The following is a 27,537-nucleotide window of genomic DNA, read 5'->3' as shown; positions in this document are numbered from 1 at the left end:
GTATTGAGCATTTGTAAAGAGTCATTTATTCACATCCACTATTTTTTATTCCTTTATGAAAAATAATTGTCTTAAGAATAACTTACCCCGAGTGTTTTTGACATCTGGTAGGGTCATTCACAGGAAATCGGTACATTTTAATTGTAGGATCTGATCTCTTAATTAGTCCACACTTGAAATAAACACACTTATTTCCATCCATTTCTAAAAAATTGGAAAGAAGAAAGAAGTGATTATTTGTTATATAAATACATTTTAGTAAGTAGTTCGCTAAATATACAGTTTTTTTTTCGAAATTGTAAGCTGTAGCATTTATACATCTATCGCCTCTTATAATTTGAATATATGAACTAAGAGAGTAGTGATGTATATTAATTGTAGTAATATCCACTTACCTTAACAATGAAATATATATCAAAGTTCAAAGATTCCCAAATAAAAAAATAATCCAAATGCACAACCATCGAAACTCAACAATACAATAATGAACACAAATTGCAACTTTGCTATAGGCACCCAAAATAAGAAACTTTACAATACAGCTTAAGGGTTGAATATAATATTTTAAATAGTTTTGGCGCCATCTGTTATTGGGGTAATTCGGCAACCAAAGCTAAGAAAACACGTAATTCAAACTACGACGTACAGTAAGAAAAGACGTGCTGTGGACGCCAACTCTCCACTGCCATCTATTGGTGGCGTCCACCTCGTCAAATGATATCCTCATATGGTTAACCTACTATCCTATTCTTTATACAATGCTATTACATATATGAAAAAAATAGAATTATAACCTAAACTAGATTTTTGTAATTATACAGGTTATAATAGAAAAATATTCCAGATGCATTTTTGAGATTTGTGTTATTTATTATTTCTGATACTAGTTATTATTATTTCAATAAGGAACTTAAATTAATCTTAGTTATGAAAATTTGGAAGATATATTAGAAGAAAATCAATAACGTCCAATGAAAGAAATACGAATTATAATTTAAATTATAAATATATCCTGGAAAGAGTTTTCTATTTTTATAAAGGTAGTTGGATTATTTGCAAAAGATGAAATAAAACAACATAAATAAATGTAGTTCTTTATTATTGTTGAACGCTACCAAATGATCTACATTTAAAAGTTCATTATTCATTAAAAATAGAAACCGTGATGTATTTGAAAATGGTCAATGAATATTATTAATTCTCATTATTTTTTCACCATAAATATTCTTAACTTTCAGTTTTACGAAAATTATATCAACCAATTTTACAACTTAAAACGATACCTATCCAAGAAATTTTGATATTGTGTTTCAGTACACATTATATAAAATTATACAAATTTCAGTTGGAAATTAATCAGTCCCTTTTTTTATTACATAATTTTGATTAGGAGAGTTAATATAAAAGAAGACATCCAGATATACTGTTAGATGATTATGCTTGGCAATAAGCCAGGGGTTAACAAGTTGACTAAGGGGCAGAAGCAAAAAAAATCACTGCCAAATATGACTTATTTTGGCCTATAAAATACTTAAGGAGTATAAAATCTTGGCCAATGAGTCACTATAAAGAGGTATTTATTCTATTTGCAGGCAGTGGTACTGCCCAGCTGAACAAGGTTAGATACCTTAAATGTCATTGTAAGATTTATTTTTTGATAATAGTAATTGAAGGATACAAATTTAATTAGAACTAGCTACAGTAAAACAGTATTCAATTCTTAAAGTAGACGGGCTTATAGCTGTGATATATGTTTGTTCAATATCTGATGAAAATATTCTAGAAAAGTAAAAAAATGTGAAGATCCTTAAAATTATATAGATTAATTTATGAAGTCGTTATGTATCTCTAAGAGCGGCTGTGAAATTTTCAACTAGAAGAATTCAAAATTTGGTTAAATTGGGTTTGAAAAACACAAGGATAGGTATAATTGTGGTTTAGACTAATTTTTTGATGTTTTGCAAAGATTTGCAATTTAATTCTTGGAATAGATTAAGTCGAACAAACGTAAAAATGGTTAGCACATTTTTTAAAAACTGTTAATGTTATTGTGCAGCAGGTTAACTTTCATAACTTAGATAACTAGTAAGACACGTTTATAAACTGTCCGAAGATGAGAAACGCACTTACATCTACTATACGACACTAAAATATGAAAAAATTCTTAGTACACGTATTACTCTAAAAAAAATACATCTTAAAGTTTTGACGACGGTATATGTAAATAATTATAAATATTAATATATGTACAGTATCTAAGTAAATGAAACCTCAGTTAACAAAATGAAGTATCAATTTTTATAAAAAATTCTATAATTTATAAATCTATTGCACTAAAAATCTAAGGGTACAACTCATTGTCGCTTAATACCTTACAAAAGTTTATTAAATGATCCTCTAAATTTATACTACAACAAAAGATTTAGCATATTTTATTTTTCATAGTCACGGACACTTTTCTGATGAAACACATTTGATAATTTTTGTCATACAAGTACTGAGAGTAAGATAGAAGAGATGAGGAGCATCTACATCTCATAAGAGTTATAGTAGAAAGCACTCAAATATTAATACTTGGAAGACAATTTAAAGATTTTATATTCCAGGGATACGGTGAAGATTGTTTAAATGAAACATCATAAATTACGATGTTAACTTTTCAAAAAATCTATCAATAGAGGGATAAGTGATGATTCGATAATGCAGGGAAGAAGGTTGTGAAGTTAAGAGAGTCAATATACTATCAATAGATATACTGAAATTATTAATAACAAGTGTGGAACATCTTTGGTATGTGTTTTGTTTCAAGCGCTTAGATATTCTAGATTTTTATTTTTGGTAAGGTACAATTAAAAAACTTTTGAAAGATTTACAGCATATAGTGGCGATCATTTTCCAATTAAACTAAAAATAAATATATTTAAACTCGCTCAGTAAGGCAACTGTATAATATACATAAAACTAATTGTACCAAGCAATATGTTCAGGTTGTCATTAGTATTGGCAGTAATGAGTGAATTTCCCTTTCATGTGTAAATTAATTCATATACCAATTAAGAAAATATAAAGAATGAATCCAAATTTGCCTATCACATTAATTGGCCACTAAAAAATAATATAGTATAAAGTATTTTTTGATATATTAAAATTAATGTTTATATATTGGACATATAAAGAAAATATTTTTAGATATAATGTGTTTCGAAACATTTCATACAAATGGAGAAAATGTTTATCACAAAAATATTGTTCTTCAATAAATTAATTAACTTCAGATACATGTCGTTCTAAACAAAATCACCAATGAACACGATAGTAATCAACAATTTATCAATATTAACTGGAAATTAAACCTTTTCAAAATATTTAAAAAGTTCAGATTGGTCTTTTAAATAAAGTTTTTTTATGCTCTAACTACAAATTTTTTTAAACACAAGTCTTTTATTTATGGATACCTTTGTAGAACGTTATGGTTGTTCTCCGTTTGTATTTAGAGCCAAACAAGTATTGAGAGTTCTATAACATTTTTCTAATTACAGCAATTTTTAATTCACGATCCACTCAATAAATAATATTGGATTCACTTTATAACATGCTTGGCCTATTAATAGACGATCATACACAAGACAAAAAACTATGCAGAATACATTTATGCTTGGTGTTTACTTACACTTAGTAAATTGCTTCTATATTAGTTACTTTAGAATAATTAGTTACTTTTTTTGTTCAATTTTTTCAAATTTATGACTTCAAAACTAAACAGATAGATTTTGGAATTGGGACACGATTAAAGATAGCATAAGTTACGAAATTTATTGAACTAGTAATGATGTATCTTATGTAGCTTTCATATTAGATTTATGATAACATTTAGAAGTTTCAGATTGTCAATAAATTTTGTTACTCCTTGAAATAAAATGATACTGTTAAAAGTATGTTGCACTGGAGGCACACATTATTGCATTTAGACATATTAGAAATACTTAGATGCATTAGGAAGCAACAATCAATCGATTTTTTTTCATTTATCAGTTTCAGGCTACAATTATGTTAAATCACAAAAATGACTTAAATAATAGTATTTTACAAATCTGCAACAGAGGTTGCATGTTACAAACACAAGCTCATGTATTTATTTCCTTTCTCAGTTTTTCGTATTTTTGCATAAGCATTCAACTTATAAGAACTTAATTTTAATACAAAATAGTTTACATTCAACATAAAGTTTATAAATATTTTTGCTCTGTCAATCTATTTTTCATAATTTAAAATAATAATTAGGTATACAAGGATTTTTAGTGTACACACAGAAATTTCATATTAACTTTTAATTAAAATAATTTGTATTTAAAAAAGTAATTTTGATTTTTATATAGTCCAAAAAAATTATTTTAGTAAATTTTATTCATATTCTGATAACACCTTTATGCTGGTACTAATGAAGGTATATATAAATTACCATGAATAAAAACTAGAATTTATAATGAAAAACATTCTGTAAAACATGTATAGAATAGAATAAGTATTGGTTTTTATAGCCAAATCAAGAAGCAAAAGGCAATACCTAATAAATATATGGACCATTGAAGATAATATGATTAAAACAAAATTAATTATTACCAGGTGAAGCGATAATAAAAAGATAACTAAAAAATGAAAAAGTAGGGAGGAAATTCATTGAATTGCAACTAATTAAAATATTGATAAAACAGGACCCGGAATCAATTTGAAATGGGGAAAAAAGAATTGGTTCATATTATTTAATAAAATAACCGGAACATAGGAAGAATTGTTATATCTTTAAAAGTTTTGTACCTTTTATGATAATCTAACTTTATTTAGTAGATAAATTAGCTTAATTTTTATGGAAAAAGTTTGGTTAATCAAAGTTTTCCTGTCTAAAGAATTTATGAAACAATAAAAATGCTGACATATTCTACATACAATTCTGTTCCAAATGTCTTTTTTATTATAATTCTCTGAATTGAAATATCTGATATCTGTAATTTTTTCGGCATTATTATATGGAAAGTTATTCATTTAATATAATTTTTGACAAAAATCTTGATAAACACATAGTATTAACCACATATTATACAAATTAATACAATTGAAAATATGTGGTTCATAAGAAGTGAGGGAAAAATCATAAACTCACAGCTACCGATTGATCTGCCTTTAATATATGAGAAAAAATACTTTCCTCTATCTCTTCTACTTTTAACGAGTTCCATATTTTACTTTCCTATTATTTAGCATTCTGTGATGTCCCCAACAATTGTTATACCTATATGAAAAGAGAATTTCTGAATAATCAAGTTTTCTTTAAGAATTCTCCTAGAGGTCTACGTTTTCAAAATATCAAGTTTATATTCATTCAAAAAGGTAGGGAGAACATGTTAACGGTATGTTAATATGAAGTTGCCTCAAGACTATAATCATAAATTTTGTCATAGAATTACTTACTTTTTTGTAAATTAGGGCCAAAGCTCATCTGTCATTCAAGAGCAAAACAATTGATACCATTACTTTTAGTCCGGAAGCCAGCGACCGTTTTTGATGACCAAAACCACAAAAGCTGAAAACTTGTCCTAAGCTTTATTTGGTATCACTATTAAACAAATGGACCTCCAGCTCGCGCACTTCCGGGGGGTGAAACTGCGGCAGCCTCCCACAAATGTAAAATAATAATTAAAAAAAACTTATACCGCAAAAGCTGAAACTTTGTTAACTTTTACATCATGTTACAAATTAAAGAAAAAACGTATCCAGCCGAATGTAGAGTGGGATTTTATGCCCCAGCTTTCCACGTAAAGAAGTGAAAAATGCGCACTGAGTAAACTGATACCGCAAAAGCTGAAATTTGATAAGTTTGTAGTTAAGTTAATAATTTAAACGAAAAAAACATCCAGCTTCATATTTAGTGGGGGAAAATTGTCCAGCCGATGCAGTCAAAGATGCTGCGCATCGGCATGTGCTCGGGCGCGTTGTATCTTTGAATGCATCAGCTGGACACTTTCATCCCACTAAATAGAAAGCTAGATATTCAGCCCTGGTGAAATGACCACTCTGAAAAGGACGCTGGCTCCCGGACTATTTCTGTCTCTAGTCTGCTTTTAATTAAAGCTGTAAAATTATCAATTGCACTTAATGCAATAACTTTCGAAATAATGAAGTTTTTAATTTGAATTAGTATTTGGCCTAAGGAAAATTATCCATTTGTACAAACATTTTTTTAATAATGCCGTAGGTTTTGCATAGTTACAAAATAATTTGGATATATATGTTTTTATCAAGAAGTTGCATGTATCAAGGACATAAATGCAAAATGATGCAAGTACGTCATGTCGCCATAAAAGCAGTTGACCAAATGACCATTGACCTCAACTAGTAATGGGAAAACGTTGATCTTTTAATACTTGATCATCTCTGTAATTAGGAAAGTTGCTTGTAATAATTTTAGTGAAATATGGTGATGTCAAGATTGTGCAATACCACTAGTGTGATGTATCTAAATTAACGATATTTCGATATTTTCAACATCGTAATTGAATAAAATATTAATTATTAAATTAAATTTATATTTCCCTTCACTAACTTTTCCATATTTTATGTTTCATGTTTTATGATAATTTTCACAATAAAAAGTATTTAGTAGTAAGTTAACAGGGTATAAAAAAGCATTAAAAATATGTGGGGGAATTATATTTTTCGGTACTCGAAAATTATTTTTAAAAATTTATTCATTCTTAAAAGTTATTTACAACAATCTTATTTATAATAATATAAATGCTGACAAATGTTTATGAAATTTAATCTTATTGCGTTTTATTTTAAAGAATTTTCTTCATGTAACTGGGGTTTCTGTTTTTAATGTATAAAGAAATGGGTCACTATGTCTGGTTAAAATTAGAATACATTTTCAATCGAACCTTTCCTATCAAACTTTTTGTGAATCTATTAACGCTCAAGGTGTAAAGACACTTTTTAATATACAATAATACAAAGGGAGATACAACCCTTCAAGAGAGTAAATTGAGTTCATATTATTCGTTTTTAATTAATTTGTATCCTTATTTTCGAATATACTCTAGGAATTAATTTACACAATTCTGAAACATCTTGTATATTATCAATATGCATATAATTCATGATTACACTAGTAAGAATAACATTGCATTTTTCATCAGTTGAAAGTACATTATTGCCTGATTATGAGAAATTTTATTATGTCAAGGCAAATGACTGTTGATGATAAGATATAAATGAAGTTATAGTTATATGATTCTTGAGATGAACTTTGAAATAATCATTGAGATATCGTTATAATTGTTTTCTCAATTCTTATTAATTCCATAATATTTCTAATTGTTAACTCTTTTTGAATAATAATATCATTACTATTATTTGTTCTATAACATTTTTCGGAAAAACAAAAAAAACAATTAACGTTGTGTGACTGTGACTAACGTCGTTCTGCAAATGACTGAATGTAACTTTAAAAAATGAACAATTTAGTAATATTACGTTATACAACAACAATGTTATAGTATATCTATATTTAATTAATCTTAAGTATATACAAGCAAACTCAAGTTTACTTTCCAAATAACTCTGTCATTGTGAGAATAGTTATAATTTTCATTGCATATATTATCATGACAATGTGAAACTAAAAATGTATTCAATAATTAATGACATAATTTTGAAGTAGACACCTGTTTATTAAAATGTGAACTTCTATCACACCAAATATGATACATGAAATTTCTTGAAACATAATTGGATAAACATATTGAATATATGACTGCTACTAAAACTTGATTAGCACTGGACTATAAATTCAGTAACATAGCCGTTCAAGAGTTTTTTAGTTATTTTTTAATGAGGTAATTGTTAAAAACATCACATTTCTGAAATATAAATATGTCGAATAACCATTTTTGTTTTGTTATTCTATTTCATTCTTACAAATTACCACCTGTATACAGATATTTGAATTCAAATTAAAAAAATAGTCTCCTTTAATAAGATTATGATATGATTATCTTCTCAATTCATATTTTAAAGATGTCTGTATACAGCAAATAACTGAACAATATGTGAGAATAATAGATAAACTCTAACCTGAGAACATTTGACGAAGGCTTCGCCACTGAATAAAATAAACTATGAAAACGTAAAGCAACCAAGATTATATAAATAACTTTTTAAGCACATCACATATTTTGAATCGTCATTGTCACCTAAATAAGAGGAAGTTGAATTGAGCGAGCTTTTATTGAAAATGAGAGACAGCCTGCGTTATAACTCCATATCCTCAGCTTCATTCTCAGAAAAGTCTGACATACTTGATTCGCTTTCTGAACTAACGTTCTCTTGGCCCCGCAAAGCTTCTTCTGTGGCGTATTTTCTTACGTATTCTAACAACAAAATATAAATTAGTTCAACATGCATATGTAGGTTTATGAAGAGTTTTCAGAAAGTTCATAAAAATATTCGAAAGCGAGTAGTAAATATCAAAATGATATTTAGTTCATATAAACTTTTGTTATCCGAACCCTTGTTTCTAAGTAATCAGCCTTCAAAACTCCAAATAAAAACTTATATAAGCAATTTAATCTAATGTATATATGGCAGCTTTATAAAATTTAGACAGGGGGTTTATCCATGTGCTGTGCTTGATTGTATAAATAAATCCAAATTGCCTGTAGGAAACTCCGAATGACTTGTGTTCAATATTAATTTGTTCAAAAAAAAGTTGTTCAATCATATTGTATCCAGGATTTCATAATGCCCCATAATGAAGCACAAAACCAACTAAAGGAATAGATACGGTAAACAGATAAATATTGTAGATGATCATTATGTCTAGATTAAAATCAAATACATGGAAAAATTGCAAGCAATTTTATAATAGGTAGCAGTAGACGGACGGAGTGATATTTTTAATAGTCTACATACAGGTTTTCATATTCTTTTTTGGTATAATTTTCAAGTTTTCAATGGTGTTTGTCGGTGTGTATGCATAAAGATTTCTACTCATTCAGGTTTTTCCATGGTCACTGGTGTAATTCTTTTCTTTGTAATTGATCGATCTATCCATTAGTATCATGAAAAGAGGAAGATTTAAGCTATCTCTTTGAATTATTTCCAATATTACAACTCCTTGCGATTTTTTTCAATCTATTCATGTATTTCCTTTTACAATTCCAATCAGGTATTTTTATTCTTCTCTTCTTATTCTTCATGAAAATAGACTTAAAATCAAGAAAATTCATATAAAAATGTTTAATTTCTTACATATTTTCTTGATTTAAGGTCTATTTTAATGAATTAGTAATTTTATCATAAAAATGATTTTTGACGTTTTTGTTCAACTCTGGCTTGTATCGAAATATTATCTGACATTAACAACTTATGAATATGAATTCTAAAGATTACTAATAGTATGAATATAAATATACAATCTAATTCAACAATACAAATATATATATATATATATATATATATATATATATATATATATATATATTAGAAGTTGTTTACAACTAAAAGAAATATTTTCTTGACCTTACATTTGCAGGAGGTATAGGAACACAAAGAAGACCAACTAGTCAACACATAACACATACCATCGAGCGTGAAGATAAGCACTTAAACAATTAGCTCAACGCTTCAAATTACTTTGACCAATGGTTTAGAGAGGAGGATAGGCCTGTTATTATCGCCGCGTTCAATCCTTTCTCGTTTCATCCATCCACGCTTAGTACTTCCCATGATTGTTGATTTGCTTTTGAAATGCTGGTGCACAGAACTATTGGAGTAATGGTTTGGGGGGGGGGGTATATTTCTTATGGTGACCTATCACAATTTGTGTCTATTTGGGGTAGTATTGCAAAATGGAGTTGCTTAATTATTCCTTCTGGATATAAAACCTCTAATATGTCATTGAGTATATACATATATGCATTTGTGGATGCGCGTGCACGTTCGTTTGAGTACTTACCAGAAACTTTCCTCTTATATTCTTCTGGTTTGTGAAGGTACATGGCAGCTGCATCCCCATTTAAAGGATCTATTGGGTTTGGGTATGTTAATAGTTGTGGAAGAAATGATTCGAATATATTTGATAGATCTAAAAACAAAACATACTAGTACTTCATAAAAGCACTTTTGAAGGATGAAAATTCAATTCTTATAAACTATAAGGTGCAGTTTCCCAGTTACATTTCTAACTTTGAATGATGTCAAATACATATTGTAAAAAAGAATATAGATATTCTGATGAGAATTAAAAAAATAGTAATTTAAAATGGAATAGGAGCACTTTATGTTACCAAATACCTTATTATCATTTTTATTACAGCCTATATTACTTTGAAACATCGCTTCATTTTTATAATTATATCAAGTATGTCTTTGTACATGATGATTCAAATTGGCGTAGACATATAAGTACATACATATATATTTTCCAAAAAGTGTGAAACATGTGAACGGTATTCTATCGGCACTAATTATAAGATTTTTTTACCTAAAAACAAAAATAAAACTGAATGATATGAAAGTATACCTCAACCTCCAACGCCTGGCGAGGTAATATTAGCAGAGCATTATCGAGTGCATATATTCCTCCTATCATAAATAATATGTTATTTTTAAGCATATCCATTGATTATGAATAACTCTGGTTGTACTGGGAGGAATTGGTTTCCTTAAAATTGACTATAATAATTTTAGTTAGTTCAATATTACTGTTAATGACACTGGTTAACAGCGTTAAAGAACTGGAAATATAAAAAAACAAGTAGTGAGCAATGAGAAAATGCCAAAAAAAAATTAATTTGTTTATTCATATGTCACTGCGACTTTTTTCTATTAATTTCTTTATAAAATTCGCACACATAATGAGAATAATAAACCTCTAAAAAAGCTTCTAACAATTCGTAAATGTATAAAACATGGTTATATAGTCGATACTTCTTTCTCGGCTCAAGGTGTTACTGCTTTGAATGTCTTCTCGATATAATCGAGACGGGAGGGATCTGATATAAGTTGCAATGTTTAGGTTTGCAATTACATTTATACTGTGTCAGTGTAGGGTACATGTTTATAAAATAAAATCTAATTTAGTGATAATTTTAGTTTTGATAATGAAATTTATTTACGTAATACTATACATAAGTGCGTATACTAATGTATAAATAATTATGTATGCTTCACAATTCAATGAGAAAAGCAAACTATTCCAATAAAATGTATAAATAGCTTTCCTTAGTTGTACAAAAATGAAGACATTTTATAATTCTTATTAGGAAGTCTTGCGAACGTTTAAAAATTTGTGATTGTTACATATTAGTTCATAACCTTGTACTGTTATAATTGACATGATATATGTCTAATTATGATACTTCTGAATTAAAAGTCACGTACCACTGGTTATAAACAATGACAAGGAGTAATATTATTGAAATCCATTATAAATATTTACTGTTTATTAGAACTTGCCTTTCTAAAGATATTCATGCATTATTTATCAATGGTCGTAAATTAGTTTCATGAAATGTAGATATTCACTAAAATATGTAAATATATTAAATTTCAATACTTCCACCGCAGTAGGCAACCAACTTGAAATATAACATTAATAAACATAGTCAAACTTAATGGGTGCAGTATACATCTCTCAAAGTACTTCTAATAAGATCTATGATTCGTTATTTAACTTCTGATCTACGGTTTTCATAATAAAAAAGCAATATTCGGGTATTGTTTAATACCGCATATATATATATATATATATATATATATATATATATATATATATATATATATATATATATATATATATATATATATAATATATATATATATATATATATATATATATATATATATATATATATATATATATATATATATATATATATATATATATATATATATATATATATATATATATCGCTTAATACAGCAACAAAATATGTCTCATTCGTCCCAATCTAGAAATTCGTTCACAATGACTGCTTTGTAAGATGACGTGTTAACACAATCTTACAAAATCTCCCTTATATTTAAAGGATTATTTTCAATGATCTTTTTGGGGGTTCTTTATTGAATAAATTGTAAAGCTCCATAAACCAACTAAACTTCACATGACACCTCAAGTCGGCCCTAATGATTAATCTCGTTTAATTAACTGTATCTATATGAACATCTATTTGATGGATAGCTTTAGAAGTTTTGCCACATTCAGCTGAAAAGCAATTTTATTCCCAACTTATGTCTTTTTTAATTATATGTTAAACGGAGTCACTATATCTATTATTCTATTAAATCTTATAGTACACCTTTCTAGAAAATGTGCCTATTTGTTCTACATCCGGTTTATATTCCCAACAAAGGGCCAATCAACTATACATAATATGTTTTTCTATTTGAGTGACATGTATTATTTCTCAGAAGTTTCTTTTGAAACTGCAGTTAGTTTGAAATTAAAATGATAATCATACTTTTAAAAATCTACAATAACATGTATTTTTTTAATAATAATTATATTGTTAAATATCAATCAATGAACAATGGCCAGACCTTGTTATGTTTCGCTATTATCTTTAAAACATACAGATGTGAAAATAGAATATAATGCGGATACAGCAGAGCACCTGAGCTTTTGGTTCCCAAGTGGAAGTGTCATTAGTTATAGTCTTTGTAATATCTGTTTTACCTTTCAAATTATTCTTCATTATAAAGTACGTAGATGATATAATTTTATTCCTTCCATATAATGAAATTGATAATTTACTATTTTACTTCAAAAGTTTCTGTCCTTATATATAATTCAATAAAGAAAAGGAGAATACTGAAAATCATTACGTTTTCTTGACACTAAATTCAATAGAAACGAAGATAATAAAATTTTAATTGACCAACCCACATAGCATTAAGATTCATTTAATCAAAAACATGAAAAATAGAGTTCTTAAAATATCTGATCCAATCTTCCATAATAAAAAAAAAACCTAAAAAAATTATATCCTTCATATCTTTTTAAGCGAATTCTGACGCTGACTTCACATCGTACCGTTATTACCTTGAAACGTCAATTCCGACATTACTATCTCACCTATTTTACCATATATACTATTTAGATAATGTACAGTCAAACCTATAATATTCAATCTATTTATACTAAAATAAAAGATAAGACACCAACCAATTAGTAGCCTAACATATGAAATTCCTTGTTTAAGTTGTAACAAGTACATTAGTCAGTTGAAGAGGTCACTAACCAAGCGGATAACCTCTCACAAAAGCGATAGCAAATTATATCCTGATAGGTGTTCATTAGCGACACGTGTCTTTCATAAAGGACATAATATGAATTATGAATCTGCCCAAGTTTCGACAACTGAAAAAAGTTACAAAAATGAAACAACATTCTTCACCCAAAATGATCAATTTATTAGTAAGGAAACTGATTTAAATAACCTTAGTGTAATATATGCAATCTTTCAGATGTGAGAAAAACAAATTCTTAGAAAAATTTCAACGCCATCGACAACCAAGTAACCCATGTAATTCAACTTCACTCATAACGACCTAAACTATCAAATTTAATGTTATTCCAACCAATAAATATTCAGCTCCATCCATAACGAGCTAGCCTATTAAAATTAATGTCATTTATTAACTAACCAATTAATATTCAACATAATTCATAACAACCTAGTCTAATCTAACCTATAAAAATTTAAAGTCATTCATAATCTCACCAATGAAAATTAAAAAACAATTTCTATAACAACCATAAGCAATAAACTTAAATAAATTTCTGTCAGGCTTCAATTAGAATATTGATTTTTGAAATCTATGAATTTAATGTCTTTTAAACAACAAAATTTAAAACGCCACAATTCTTAACTAATCAATGTAAGTAATTTTCATTATTATTATTATTTTTTTACACATATTTTTACATTGTACTTGAACATAATTTCAGTCCCAGGCGATAAACACATACTCGTAAGTATTCGAAAGAAATATATTAGAAATAGTACACTTGATGTTTTGTTTGCAATTTCCCATCACGAAAACGCTCACAAAATAGTTGGCAAAGACTTGACGTTTCGACTTACAAATTCATATCAAAAATAAAACCGTTCTGTAGAACGACTTTTTATTTCACCAAGCTAAAAGCTAAACAAAGCAAACAAAATGATGGATGTGCTATGGGGGCTTCCATTTCAAGTGCTACAGCACAATTGGTTAGGAATGGAAGATGAGCAAACTTGATATAAATATTCCATTGTTTTTACGATATGTAGATGATTGCATTACTGCTGTACCAAAGAATCAAATTGAAAAAATAAATTAAAAATTCAATTCTTATTATAAAAAACTTCAATTCATAATCGAGGTTGAGCAAAATAATAGAATCAATTTTCTTGATGTCACATTATATGAAATTAACAATAACATAAGAACAGACTGGTATACGACACGAACTTGGTCCTCAAGATATTTAAGCTTCAATCAGTTTGGCTGATAGATCTATCCAACTATCAGATCCTGAATTTAGATACTTAGCTATTCAAAAAGCAAAAACTGCATTGAAAAAAAATAATTATCCGAAAAAAAAAGGATAAATAACATATTCCAGATAAGGATAAACAGATATTACAATAATTTAAAAACAAAACAGAAACGAAACATCAATACATAAAACATTTTTCCTTACCATTTGTACAAGGACTTTCCCAAAAATTATCGAATTATTTCAATAAATATGACATTAATATAAGTAATGGAGTACATAATACATTATCCAAATATTTCTTTAATTTAAAATCTAAAACACAAGTGTCTTATACTAATTGTGACGCTGAAATCATAGGGCAAACCTCTCAGTATTTAGAAAATAGACTATCATTTTGATAGACTTAAAAAAAAGTCGAAACGTCAAAATTTATTTTTCTTTTAAAAATAACCAAAAAAAAAACTAATTTTAAAACAGAAGAGACCTAAAATCAAGATTATTTAGATGGTCTAAGAAATAAATATATATATATATATATATATATATATATATATATATATAGAGAGAGAGAGAGAGAGAGAGAGAGAGAATTATTATTGAGAACGTGGAAATGAAACACCGAAGTGGACTAACTTTAATATATTTTCCGAGCTTTCGAATACTTATGTATCCATATTCATCGACTGGGAAATAATTAATTAAGATTTACGGTAGTTTTGAATTGTAAGGAAGTCATTTGTCAAAAACTGACATTTTATTACTGTTGCTTGGTACTGCAGAGGGTAAATTACAAATACAAAGAAAACACGAGTATATTACAAATCAATTACTGGAACGAAATAATAAAAAACTACCCTATTCACTACAGTATACGTACATGTCCTGATTATCACAATAGGTATTTGGAAAAACCTCCAAACACATCTTTGCATCCTTGAAAGTGATAAAGCTATATCACAAAGCATTTCTATAGAATTATTCCGAAATTCATTCCGTATTTTCGCCATCCATTGTTATTGGACGTATTTTGTACACATTATTCTTAATGTGACCGATCCATCTTCCAGGAAATAGTTAATTCAGTTCACCATTAATTAATTGATAAACGTGAGCAGGCGCATCATCATGCACAAACCCCATTTTTTTATGTGTAAGAAGTGGGACTCTTTCAATAGAAGAGGTAATTGGTTTACTAGAAAATCTAAGTATTTAAATGTTACTAAAAAAATATTGTCCTACAACATATTCACAAACAATACCCCTCCACAGATTCAACGACCATCTAGTTTGACCGTATGTACTATGTGATATGGATTAGTGATGAATTAAAGTAAAATTTTTGTCTGTTTTCGTTTTTATTAAATGTGGCTTCATTTTCAAATAAAACATAGTCGAAAAACTTTCTGTTGAATAACTTTTTGTAAAGCCCACCCACAAAATGCTAGACTTTTCTCAAAAATCTACCTCAGTTAATTCTTGTTGCAAGTAAATGTGGTAAGAGTGTATTTTGTGTTTGTCAACGATTTTTTTCACACCATAATATTTCAGTTCTTGTTTTTTGGCAATACTTTTCACACTTGTGTAAGGTTTTTCAGTAATTGCCAGCAACAAAACATTAATTTCATTTTCTTCTGTCACAAAAGTTTTTAATCGTTCATGCTTTTCATAATTAACCGAACTCGTGCGAATGAATCGCTCCATAAATCTCTCCAACCTTGCTTTTGTGTGTTGCTGCCTTTCAGGAAAAAATTCGTGGTATAATCTCACTGATTGTAAGGCGTTTTTATTACCAATATCCGGATCATATCAATAATTTCATCACTAGTGAAATGCATTTTCACCCTACTTCAAATTCTTCTAAATACCAAAAAATGTACCAAACCTCTAAATAAAAAAGCAATAATGTACCTATTGTCATGTCAGGTCAGTATCAAATATCAGTTTTTGAAAAATAAATCATAGCCAACTCACAATTAATTGTTAAATGATTAAATATAGGTACATAATCATTGTTTTTCACAGAAAAATGAGAATATTTCAAGAACTAATAATTTTAAGGAATGCTTGATCAAAAACAATGAATATTGGTAGTACTTTTGATACTCACAACAAATATATTTAAAAAACCGAGAAAATGATTATTAATATTTTGATTCACCCAGTATCAGATTTAATGAATATTCACATAATAAATAATTTTTCTAAATTTTTATAATTATTCAAATGATTTGGCAGCAAAAGATCCTTATTCTTGAATTTCCCTTACATTGTACAGGGTATTGATATTTTTATGAAAATTTTCTTATAACAATCCTATATTATTGTAATGGAGACGTCAAGCTAGTTCCAAATATGCAAAAAATAAGGGGTGCTTCATTTGAAAAATTTAACTTTGATATGGCACATCATTTTGGAACACCATGTAAGATTGTGAACCATTTTAAAATGTATATATATATATATATATATATATATATATATATATATATATATATATATATATATATATATATATATATAACAGAACAAATCATTAAAATATGACTATATATGTATCGAAGTAACCAGTGTCTGTAACTTTTAATTAAATTAGAAACTGTACCAATAGGAAAATATTTTGAAATTCTGGGAACTACTATCTCTCGGTTAAATCTGCTCTATTTGCAGAAGCTACTATTTAACCATGATAGAGATATTAAAGAAATCCTAAGCCTCAAAAAATATCATTATTCATAAAGGATGTAGAAAGTGATAAGATGAAATTGATTATTCTTATGCCTTACAATCCCATCCTCAAGTATGAACTTTATTTTGAATGTAAAACCAAATTTAATATACATTTTTTTTATACAAAGATAGAGGATGAAAAAAATGAATATCCCAAAAACCTAATACAACAATGGAACCATATTGATCCAAAAGGAAATATATAGTCATTTTAAAGTGGTCAAATAAAAAATCAAATATATCAAACACAGACGTTTGACGATTACACTATCTCTATTTGATCAGAGAGAAAGACAAAGCGAAAAATAATGACCTAATTGCTTCAATATGGAAAGAAACAATTCTATCATTGGAAGGTAGTAGCAGTGTGCACAAAATTTGATTATAATATGAGCATCTAACAGAATAATAAAAATTACGCAATACAAAGAATTAATATATGGGATTATTGAATTTTTTGTATTGTATTCAGCAAATATATTAAAGATAAAATAAATACAATTCTATTTTTCTATAACTATTGAATACATCTGATAGATATTATAATAAAACAATTTATTTCTAAAACTTTCTCTAATTTCAATTCTAAGTGGGAGTACAATTTATGCTGAAATTTTTAATGGTTAAAGAATTTAGCAGATGTATGATATCCATAGCTCCTCCCGCCTTCAGTGAAACACAAGAGTGTATTGGTGGTCTTCTTTCTCATGCAATGGTTGAATATGAAGTGTTTTCCTAAATATATAAATGCTGCAAATGAATGATATTAATATCATGAAGTTTGAGAAATGTTTCCTTGGATTGGAATGGATGAATGTTATTCTCTTGAAGGAGGATTTGATGAAACCTATCGAACTGAATTTTTTATATTTTCAATTTTTGTACTTTCATTTTTGGAAAAGATGTTACAGTAATTTTGCTGGTGTAATTTTTATATCACTATAATTGCAATTTTGAACGCCTGGGTTTGTTTACTTTTAGGAGTGGCACTAAATTAGAAAAGAGATTTGACACAGTCTTTCTTATATTGTGGTAAATTTAATACAATTAATACAATTTAATACATATAGATATGAAGCGTTCTTTATTGTGCCTAATTTTTTAATATTCGGAGAGATAATGGAGAAATATATGATTTATGTTTGGTATGGAGATGATAGTGATCAAGGAGTCTGAGTGCATATAAGGAAAATAAAATGTGTATGAACAATTATCTTTATTCTAAATAGTAAAAATAGTAGAGCGCCTTGTTATATTTAAGATTGTGAAATTACCATTGGAAAGGTAATCATTCTAAGAGGTATAATGGTTTTTGTACATATTTTGGGGTGTTTAATGTTAATTTTTTCTGATTTGAAAACTTGTTAAGATTTTCAAAGAGCTTTTGCATATCTATCTCTGTTTTTATAACAAATAATACCTATCAGTTTTAGAAACTAAAATATTTTTTGATAACAAATAAATGCCACGAAACAATAAACTTTGGATCAGTTATGTATGTGTTGTTTAAATTGGAATATTGGATAAGTATTTTTATAATTACTTCTATTTATGACAGAGTGATGACATAGAAGAAAACATTTCTAACTAAAGGATAAGCAATACTGTGTGATACAGCTGGTTTAATAGGATGCGCTCAAATAGGTTGGTCTGTTGGTGAAGCTTTATAATATTCAAAAGTTTTAATCTATAAAGGATCACTGATATCTATTTTAGCATTCCTTTTTGCATATATTTTAAAAAGTTATTTTGACTAAAAGTTCACTGTTGTATTCTAATAATTAGAAATTTGACTTGAGTTCACTTAAAGTTTTTGAAACTGGAAAGTTTTTAATTGCTTTCATATTTTCTGAATTTCACTTTAAGCACTTGAACAACTAGTAGAGCTAAATTCAACAAATAAAAAATAAATGATGACCTAGATAGAAAAACGGATGCTGCTCAATTAATTCAGTTTCTATTTTTTATGGTGCAACAAGTTCACAGAATTGTTCACACTATAAGTCTAGCCTTAGAAGACAAAACATAATGCATGAAGCCTTTCTTATTGTTATCTTTCAACAAACATTGGCACTTGGGCATAAATGACAATATCAGTTATCCCAATTAAATAGTTCAAACTATTGCAATCATATCTAAAAGTTGAAAATTTGGACCATAAATGAATGAAACTACATCCACCAACTATCCAATAAAAACATGTATCTCTCACTGCAGTGTTCTACTGTACACAAATCTAACAAGTAGAGACCAAATATAAATGAGTTTAGTTTAGAAAAAGTAATATGAATATAAACCCACAAATAACCAATGAGGAAAAGTTTCTAATGTAACGAACCTTTCGGAAGTATAGTATGGAGTTGTACCCAACAGTTAATGCAAAATACCTTGTAAAATTTCTCATGTGCAATGATATTTGACAAATCAAAGAATAATATATATATATACATATATATATATATATATATATATATATATATATATATATATATATATATATATATATATATAACACCCCACAAAAATTATCGCATCACTGGTATTTTAGGATATTTTTAATACTTAATTTTAGTTTTTTGGGACAATCTGTATATGTATCAACTTAATAGATATTTCTGGTTTCTTATCATGGGCAAAAAAATATTACAATTTATTACAAATGTTTTTGGAAGCAAAAATGCTCGAGTAAGTCATTTCTGTCTTGGAGAATGCATTGAGATCGAGAACTTTCTAAGCAAATTGTGTTATTGTATAGTGAAAATTTAAATTTGTTTGTTAATAATGGATGTACCTCAAGGTTTAACAAGACATGTGACGAATGAAGAAGCCGCTAGAATCATCGCGCTCGTCGCCGGGGTAATTGGAGTTCAACAAAGCACCATATCCAGAGTTGTTATTCGCTACCAAGAAACTGGGCAGCTAACCAGAAGACCCGGACAAGTCCGCGGAAAGGTAACTTCGGTAGTAGATGATCGTTATTTGAAGTTACCGGCGTTAAGAATTAGGCATACCACTGCTTGAAGGCTGCAAACAGATCTGTTGGCTGCTGGTAATGTCCGAATAAGCCTACAAACAGTTCGAAATAGGCTGAGAGAAGCAGGTATATGAGCCAGAGTGCCAGCTTAGAGGTCCACGTGTTACCAGAGAACATTGAGTAGCAAGATTGGAATTTGCTTGAGAACACGCAAATTGGAATATTCAAGATTGCTCCAATATTTTATTCACAGATGAATCAAGATTTTGTCTTTATGCATCAGATAGGCGTGTACCAGTATATAGGCGACGTGGTGAACGGCACGATCAGGTTAATTTTTGTCAAACTGGCTCTATCATGGTTTAGGGAGGAATTTCTTACGAGGGTCGCAATGAATGATGGAAGACTAAATGCTGACAGATACATAACCAATATCCTAGAACCCCATGTAATGCCCTATATGCCTCATATCAGTGACAACTCTGTGTTAATACACAATAATGATCGTCCACAAGCTGCTAGAGTGGTTTGGCAGTACTTAGAAGAGGTCGAGATACCCACTCTGAATTGGCCTGCACGTAGTCCGTACCTTAACCCATTAGAGCATGTCTGCGACCTTCTACGATGGCAAATTCAGCAACATCCGGCACCAATAAGAACACTAGATGCTCTTCAAAATGTTCTTTTAAACTTCTGGGAAAACATGCATCAAGGATACGTCCAGAACCTATTTAGAAGCCTTCCAAGACGAATGGAAGCTGTAATTAGAGCGAGGGGCGCAACACACGTTATTAGAAATTCATTGGCTGGTTTTAGTTTAAGTACTGTTCATTTTTTTGTATAGATGTTTTGTATAATTTTTTTGATATTTTCTGTTTTGGTAAATCAAACTTTTTGTCCTATTGGTGTTTTAAGTCATAAATAATAATAAAATTCGATAATTTTTGTGAGGTGTATATATATATATATATATATATATATATATATATATATATATATATATATATATGTAAACAAAAAAATCTGCTGTCATCTTGAACAGTTGAAAAGTATTTTTTATTGAAATGACTTAATCCCACTAAACAATTTATGAAGCTGTTGAGAGTTAATTCAATTCAAATTAGTAACTTTATTTTTATTTAAAAGGAGAAATTCCAATTAATTGAGTTAACAGCTTTCTAAATTCTTAGTAGAAATTTTAGAATGAAAATACAAAAACTGAGAATTGATAACGATAATAGAGCTAAATTTGTACACATATATTTACATGATACTGTATAGAAATGATATATGGATAAGTAGGTAATCATAAAATAAATTTCATAAAGTTAAGAAACAAAAACCATCCAAATATTGTAATCATTGAAAAACAAAATAAAAATGTAGTTTATGTGCAAAAATAAAACTATTGATTTCTCATTAAGCTTTATATGATTCAGTATGCACATTTTCATGGTCAAATTAAACAAAATGTAACTTACCATATAAAGCTGTCCATGCTTGATTTATAACATCCAGGCAGACTGTACCAGAAACTTCATCTATGTTTGGGTGATAAACTCTATTCATAAAACCAATGCTTGGTGATTTAAAGGGGTAGTGATCAGGTAAATGTACCCTTACCTTCCAAACACCTCCTTCATAAGGAGCTATTAAAATAAATAAATCATGGTCTATGCAGTGTTCTCAAAGACAGTTTTTTAGTTAAAAATGGCGCTTTTATAAGTTGATAATATTCAAAACAGCTTTTTTAAACAGTGGGATTCATATAATTTATCTTAATTTGAAGATATTTCTGTTGTTAGAAATTATAGTAATAATAACAATTGGTAAACGACTTTCTTCAAATAACTTTTTGGTTAACAGGTCGATTTTTATCTAAACCCAATAATAGATTGTAGTGAAAATATTAACATAAATACATACTTTTTGAACTACTTAATAAATCTAATTAAATTATAACTGGTTATAGAAATAGCAAGTAGAGAAATTTATTATTACAAAATAGGCACTTAAATTATTATATTTGACTGATGAGAATTTTCCACAAGTTCATATACTATCAGGTATATATCAAATTTTGTTGTTTGCAGACTTTGTAAAAATTAAAATTATTCAGTGATACTTAAAATTTTAGCAATATATAGAAATTGATACTTACTTCCTCTAGGACCATAAAATTTCACGCAAAATTCATTAAGTCCACCAAGGATAGTTACCTCATGTTTACTCTCAATGCTAAATAGGTAATTAAGGAAAACGAACATATTGTTGACAATCAGCTGTTTTTGCGTAGTGAACAAAAATATATTCTAAATGTAAATGTAAATACATAAATTTTCTACTGCACAAGTTAATAGTTAGATGAATTTGGAGACATATTCAAGACAAAAATTCACTTCTACACCATCAGCTGTTACAAAGAAAAGATGTTATTGTTTACAATATAAAAGAACACAAAGGATACAGTTTGATAACATCAGTGTCCATACGTCTTTTACCAGCACTGGGGGACGACATCTTCTAAATTGTCATGAAACTGTCACCATCAATTTGCTAGTACTATTAAAAGATAATTATTAAAAAAATAATCACCTAAGCACAATGGCCGTGTCAAAATCGAACAAATAACTCACAACTAATCTATCCTCAACCCCCGTTTACGTACAAAACTGTCACCATACTGTCACTAACCACTGTCAGTAACCAGACGCGTTAAAAAATAACCGTTACTGGACTACCTGTTCCTTGGCAACATTCATTGGTAATATTCGTCCAGTACTAACATCCATTGATTATGATAACAGTTCGAATTTCAAATTACTCTGCTATATAAATTTTCAGTATTTTGAGTAATAGTAAATAACCTCCACTTCTAGTCACATTTAAATATAGAATAGCAGGGAGAGAAATTTAAGCTCCAGCTAGCGATCACTTTGCCATCTATATCTGGAAATCGAACTGAATAAAATTGTATAAGAGAAAACTAGTTTTGAACTTATATTGGCGGCATTTATGATGAAAACGACATCTGGGCTTGGTTATATCAAGTTATGCTGTGGAATTATGGTAGAATTCTATCTGTAAAAAAATGGAGATTAAGGTTTCCATGAGAGGACTTTGCTATTTACTTGACCTTCTTAAGACGATAACAGCAGTTCTCTGTACTACAGCAGTCAGATAGAACATTAGCTACATTTACGTATTGTTTCTAATACATTCTCCAAGTATTTTTTCCATAGAAGAACTGTTTTCACTTGTTCCATCCCTTTTTTCTTCACTGCATTGACCTTTTCGTTAGTATGTTGTAAGTTGTAACTGTCACGCCACTATTTACCAGACTCCAAAAATGTTTCCTTCTCTTTTCTAAAACTTTGAATGTGGATAGTTAAAGATATGGCTACCACGATTAGTAATTGTTTAAATATTTCTTCTATGTATTCAAAATTTTCTACAAAGCTTTTAGTTTTTAATGGTTTCTGGTATATTTTTAATAGTATCATAAACTCTTAAATTTACCCTCATTTTCCTTAAGTCTTGAAAGCACCCTAAAATTCTTATCACCTCTTCAGTAAATTACTTCTAGCATTGTCTTGGAAAATTTGAAATATAAGCTATCGGCATAAAATTACTTAATCCACTTAGTGCTTATCTATAACCAATTCTAAGTGAAAACTGGATATTCATCATTGCATTATTTTGCAAGAGCCAAATCGTTCAGCTACTACTTAGTACCAGTTAGTATCTAAGTAGATTGTAAAGTTGACTTGTTAAATCGTCAAATCACTAGTTTAATTGACAGTATTTGACTTTTTGTCTAGTTTCAACTAATACTATAAGAAAATTATTCTCATCATCATTAGCATCTTTACCCTCAATAAGGTATTACTTATTTACTAAGATTACTTGAATATTTATCTACCAGAAATATTTCCGTGCAAAGAAAAAAAAGTGTGTAAAAATTCAATTTACATTTATTGTAATAATAGTGGCATAAGTAATAGGGCTAACAAGATGTTTCAAAATTAACTGTTCCTTAGTATAACTCACATAATTGACAATTGTGTAATATATGATATTAAGTGAATAAGTAATTGAATTAAAACAACTATTCCTATAATTTGTAATATATTATTTATTCGATTACACTAATACATTTCAGTTTTTCTTTAAGTATGATAAAAGTAAGTACCGATTTCCTTTTGATAATCTATTTTCGATTATTTCTAAGTTTCGCAAAAAAATGACTTTGAAATGGTTATCACGACTTTATCAAATAGTCAATAATAATTATGCTAAAAGCAACACTGAAATTTTATACCTTAGTACTTCCGTCCGATGTCTGATAAATAAGAGGTAGATGTATAGAAAAACTTTGATATAAGTACACTGTTTGAATTTTTTATTACCAAACATTCTTTTAGTTCCGTTCTGACAGGCCTTACGGTTGCAGTACAAGTGGAAGATTGGGAACTACAATACCTACCTACAAGAAAGGTAAGAGAATTTTGAGCCTAAGAAATAATTTGGCACATACTATATAATTGTAATAATAATAAAATACTGCAAGTATGCAAAATAAATTTAAAAGTTTTCTTTTTCAATAACTTTGTGAATAAGTAATAAGTAAAAAAAACAGCAAATTAGGATAGATAATTTTTGGTCAATATATGTAAATTTTATTTTGAACCATTCTATTTTTTCCATTTTAATTATTATTTATCAGCGCCAAAATGGTTATAAAACAATACATTAGCTTAGAAATTTAATCCTTTGTGTGCCCCAAAATAAATGTATCATATATATATATATATATATATATATATATATATATATATATATATATATATATATATATATATATATATATATATACCCTTATATACTTTGTCTTGAATTAACATGAAACGCCGAATAAAAAATACAGATTTTGATCATTGCTTTTGCTATGATGGTGAACAGTTCGTATTTCCAAAAAACCACTTTTTATCTTGACTTGTAATATGAAAACATTTTTTTGCCTCCTTCATATTGCATTAATAACAGCAGTCATTTGTATCTTTCTTATTACGCAAGAAAGTTATGGAAGGAGCAGTCAAGAGACTTTTAATACAATACGTGACAATTAATACAAGTCTTATTTAATAAATAAGTTTTAAAAAAGTTTCATTGATGTTGTAATCATCAAATTTTCGTAACAACCTTGTTACTTCGAAAGTGAAATTTTTCTTTTATTTTCAGCAAGTTTATTAAATTTCTAACAGCTATAAATATGATGGATGATCCATTGCCTATAGGTAAGTTATTATTATTGAAAAGATTACATAAATTTTGAACTCGAATATTTTTGCAGAAAAGAGGATATTTATTTTTTGTAACCAAGATTATATTAACAAGATTATGAAACCAATACAACAAATTATCTGTACCAAAAAAATTAGATTCCAAATATGACGAAAATATGTCTTGAAATTAATGAAATATCAGTATACTCTCTCGTGCTAGCTTACTCTGAAAAGAACAGGATAATGTCAACTAACTATAATGAAAAACAAATCAAACATATTCCCCGTTTCCCGTACTATATATTATTTTACTATACTGTCACTTTGTTGAAATAAATTTAGCCAATCCCGTCAGCCATGCCTTCAAGTTCTTAAGCAAATAAGTCATTTAAAAAAAATCTATGTTTCTATTTCATTTGAAGCAAATGTCACGTTCTAGCGTGATCTTATATGGTGCTTGGCTGCATACCATTACTGTTAACCATTACTACAAAATTTCTGTTACGGACCTGATTTACTGTTTACGCTCAACAGGCGTATCGTGGAATTGGAGTTTCCTGTGTGTAGTGTATATTTCGACAAATAAGTTGTGAATGTTTCGTAGTTCTTTTATTTATGTGTTCAAAGGCGCTTTTTAATGATTTTTCGGAAATTGGTAAGTGAATTTAATATATTCTTGTTTGAAATTGAATCTATTCATGTTATAAATAATTTATTGCTTTATATTTCTTGAAAAACAACTTATTTGAACTGATTAAATGTAAATTTTTATATTTAAACTAGATATTTACTTGTTGATTTGACATTCGTCGGCTTTTGTTTATTTTGTATTTAAAAGCGAGTTGTATTCAATAACTTATCACTTTTTCGATTTCTTCATATTACTTATATTATTTTCATAAGTTTAAACATTAATGAAGAGGAGGTTACATACCCACATTGTGAAGGTGTTTGCAACCATGAAAATGAATTAGTGTTGGAATAGACTTTGATTTTCACATCAGAACATCACAAAATTATCTTAGACAATCATTAGTGATTTAATATTTACATTATCATTTACTCCTTTGTACAAATGAAGCAAAAAACAGATATAAATACAGGTAAGCAGTACTTTATTTTTAAGCAATACTTCCGATTAAAATCTAGGTACTTATTTTCCTCAGTATATCGTTTTTGTTACCATTTATTAATCGTTTTAATATGTAGACTTTGGATATAATTATCTATTTAATTGTGTACAGTAAAGTTACACTGGCGTCAGCAATACAGTTTCAATTGGTTGACTTTTTACACATAAAAAATTATTTTTAAAAATATAGACAACTACCAATTTATTTTAGCTAATTATTATAAATATTCATTAGTTTTGGGTATTACTCGATAATCTTGCATCAAATTTTTAGACTACTTTTTTTTTATTATTTTCGGAATATTTTTTCATTAGAAACGCACTATTTACAAGGTAGTCCGACATATTTATAGAATACGTCCTTCCAAGAAAACCATGTCAGTGATACCTTTTGATATTTCATGACTTGAAGGGTACGAAAGATAACAAATAGTTCCTTCAGAGTTAAAAGTAATAAAATGTTCTTGGCTATGTAGGTAATTATTTCACCCTTCAAAGATATATTATTATAATTTGTGGTTTTGTTAATTTTATGTTACATCTTGTATGTTATTTAGGTGATGATGTTATCAAATATGTAGAAGCTAATATTTATTAATTTAACAGTTTGGATTTAAATTATACCATTTAAGTTTAGCTATAATATTGGAAATTTATACTATTTGATTCACAATTTTTCTAGACTTCGTCAGAAATTCTTGATATTGTGGATTATCTTGGTGCCAAAACAGTCTTAAGAAAAATTGAATTGCGATATTGAAGCTCGTTCTCATACTGAAACAATTATTTTAGTCATAATATCCTTACGTGTGTGAAGCAATTTCCCCTCACTTTATTTTTTATTGATACTCGGACACATAAGAAAAAGAAATACGTG

At 28.1% G+C, this 27,537-nt stretch overlaps 2 protein-coding genes across 12 annotated transcripts in view; one reads left to right on the top strand and one right to left on the bottom strand.

Annotated features, from left to right (window-relative positions):
* Positions 1-1,080: 1,080 nt before the first annotated feature.
* Positions 1,081-24,011, bottom strand: LOC130902143 (ubiquitin-conjugating enzyme E2 H). 2 transcript variants are annotated; one of them, XM_057814055.1, is made up of 7 exons: positions 23,763-24,011; positions 23,380-23,615; positions 22,711-23,324; positions 22,405-22,481; positions 21,725-21,892; positions 10,010-10,138; positions 1,081-8,423 (listed from the first exon to the last, which is right to left on the bottom strand). In XM_057814055.1, exons 3-7 carry the CDS (start codon positions 22,761-22,763, stop codon positions 8,305-8,307), a joined length of 546 nt encoding a protein of 181 aa, XP_057670038.1. In that variant the 5' UTR covers positions 22,764-23,324; positions 23,380-23,615; positions 23,763-24,011; the 3' UTR covers positions 1,081-8,304. The 2 variants fall into 2 exon arrangements, with proteins under 2 accessions (XP_057670038.1, XP_057670125.1); XM_057814142.1 differs by lacking the exons at positions 23,380-23,615; positions 23,763-24,011 and having other exon boundaries at positions 22,711-22,805; positions 22,880-23,188.
* The window catches only part of LOC130901638 (uncharacterized), a 35,089-nt gene continuing 31,498 nt past the window's right edge, over positions 23,947-27,537 (top strand). Inside the window, exons 1-3 of one of the 10 annotated variants that reach the window (XM_057813925.1) lie at positions 23,947-24,125; positions 24,668-24,740; positions 25,485-25,540. In XM_057813925.1, the coding sequence (XP_057669908.1) occupies positions 25,516-25,540 (25 nt within the window). In that variant the 5' untranslated portion in view covers positions 23,947-24,125; positions 24,668-24,740; positions 25,485-25,515. Of the gene's footprint in view, positions 24,126-24,293; positions 24,428-24,514; positions 24,600-24,667; positions 24,741-25,484; positions 25,541-26,016; positions 26,184-26,298; positions 26,632-27,537 lie in introns of those variants that run through there. The other 9 variants (XM_057813506.1, XM_057813763.1, XM_057813422.1 and 6 more) reach the window with 9 other exon arrangements.

This window comes from Diorhabda carinulata, chromosome 1, assembly GCF_026250575.1.
Source record: "Diorhabda carinulata isolate Delta chromosome 1, icDioCari1.1, whole genome shotgun sequence".
Taxonomy (NCBI): domain Eukaryota; kingdom Metazoa; phylum Arthropoda; class Insecta; order Coleoptera; family Chrysomelidae; genus Diorhabda; species Diorhabda carinulata.
Note: the sequence above shows the minus strand (reverse complement) of the source record. Positions and strands in the feature narration are given on the sequence as shown.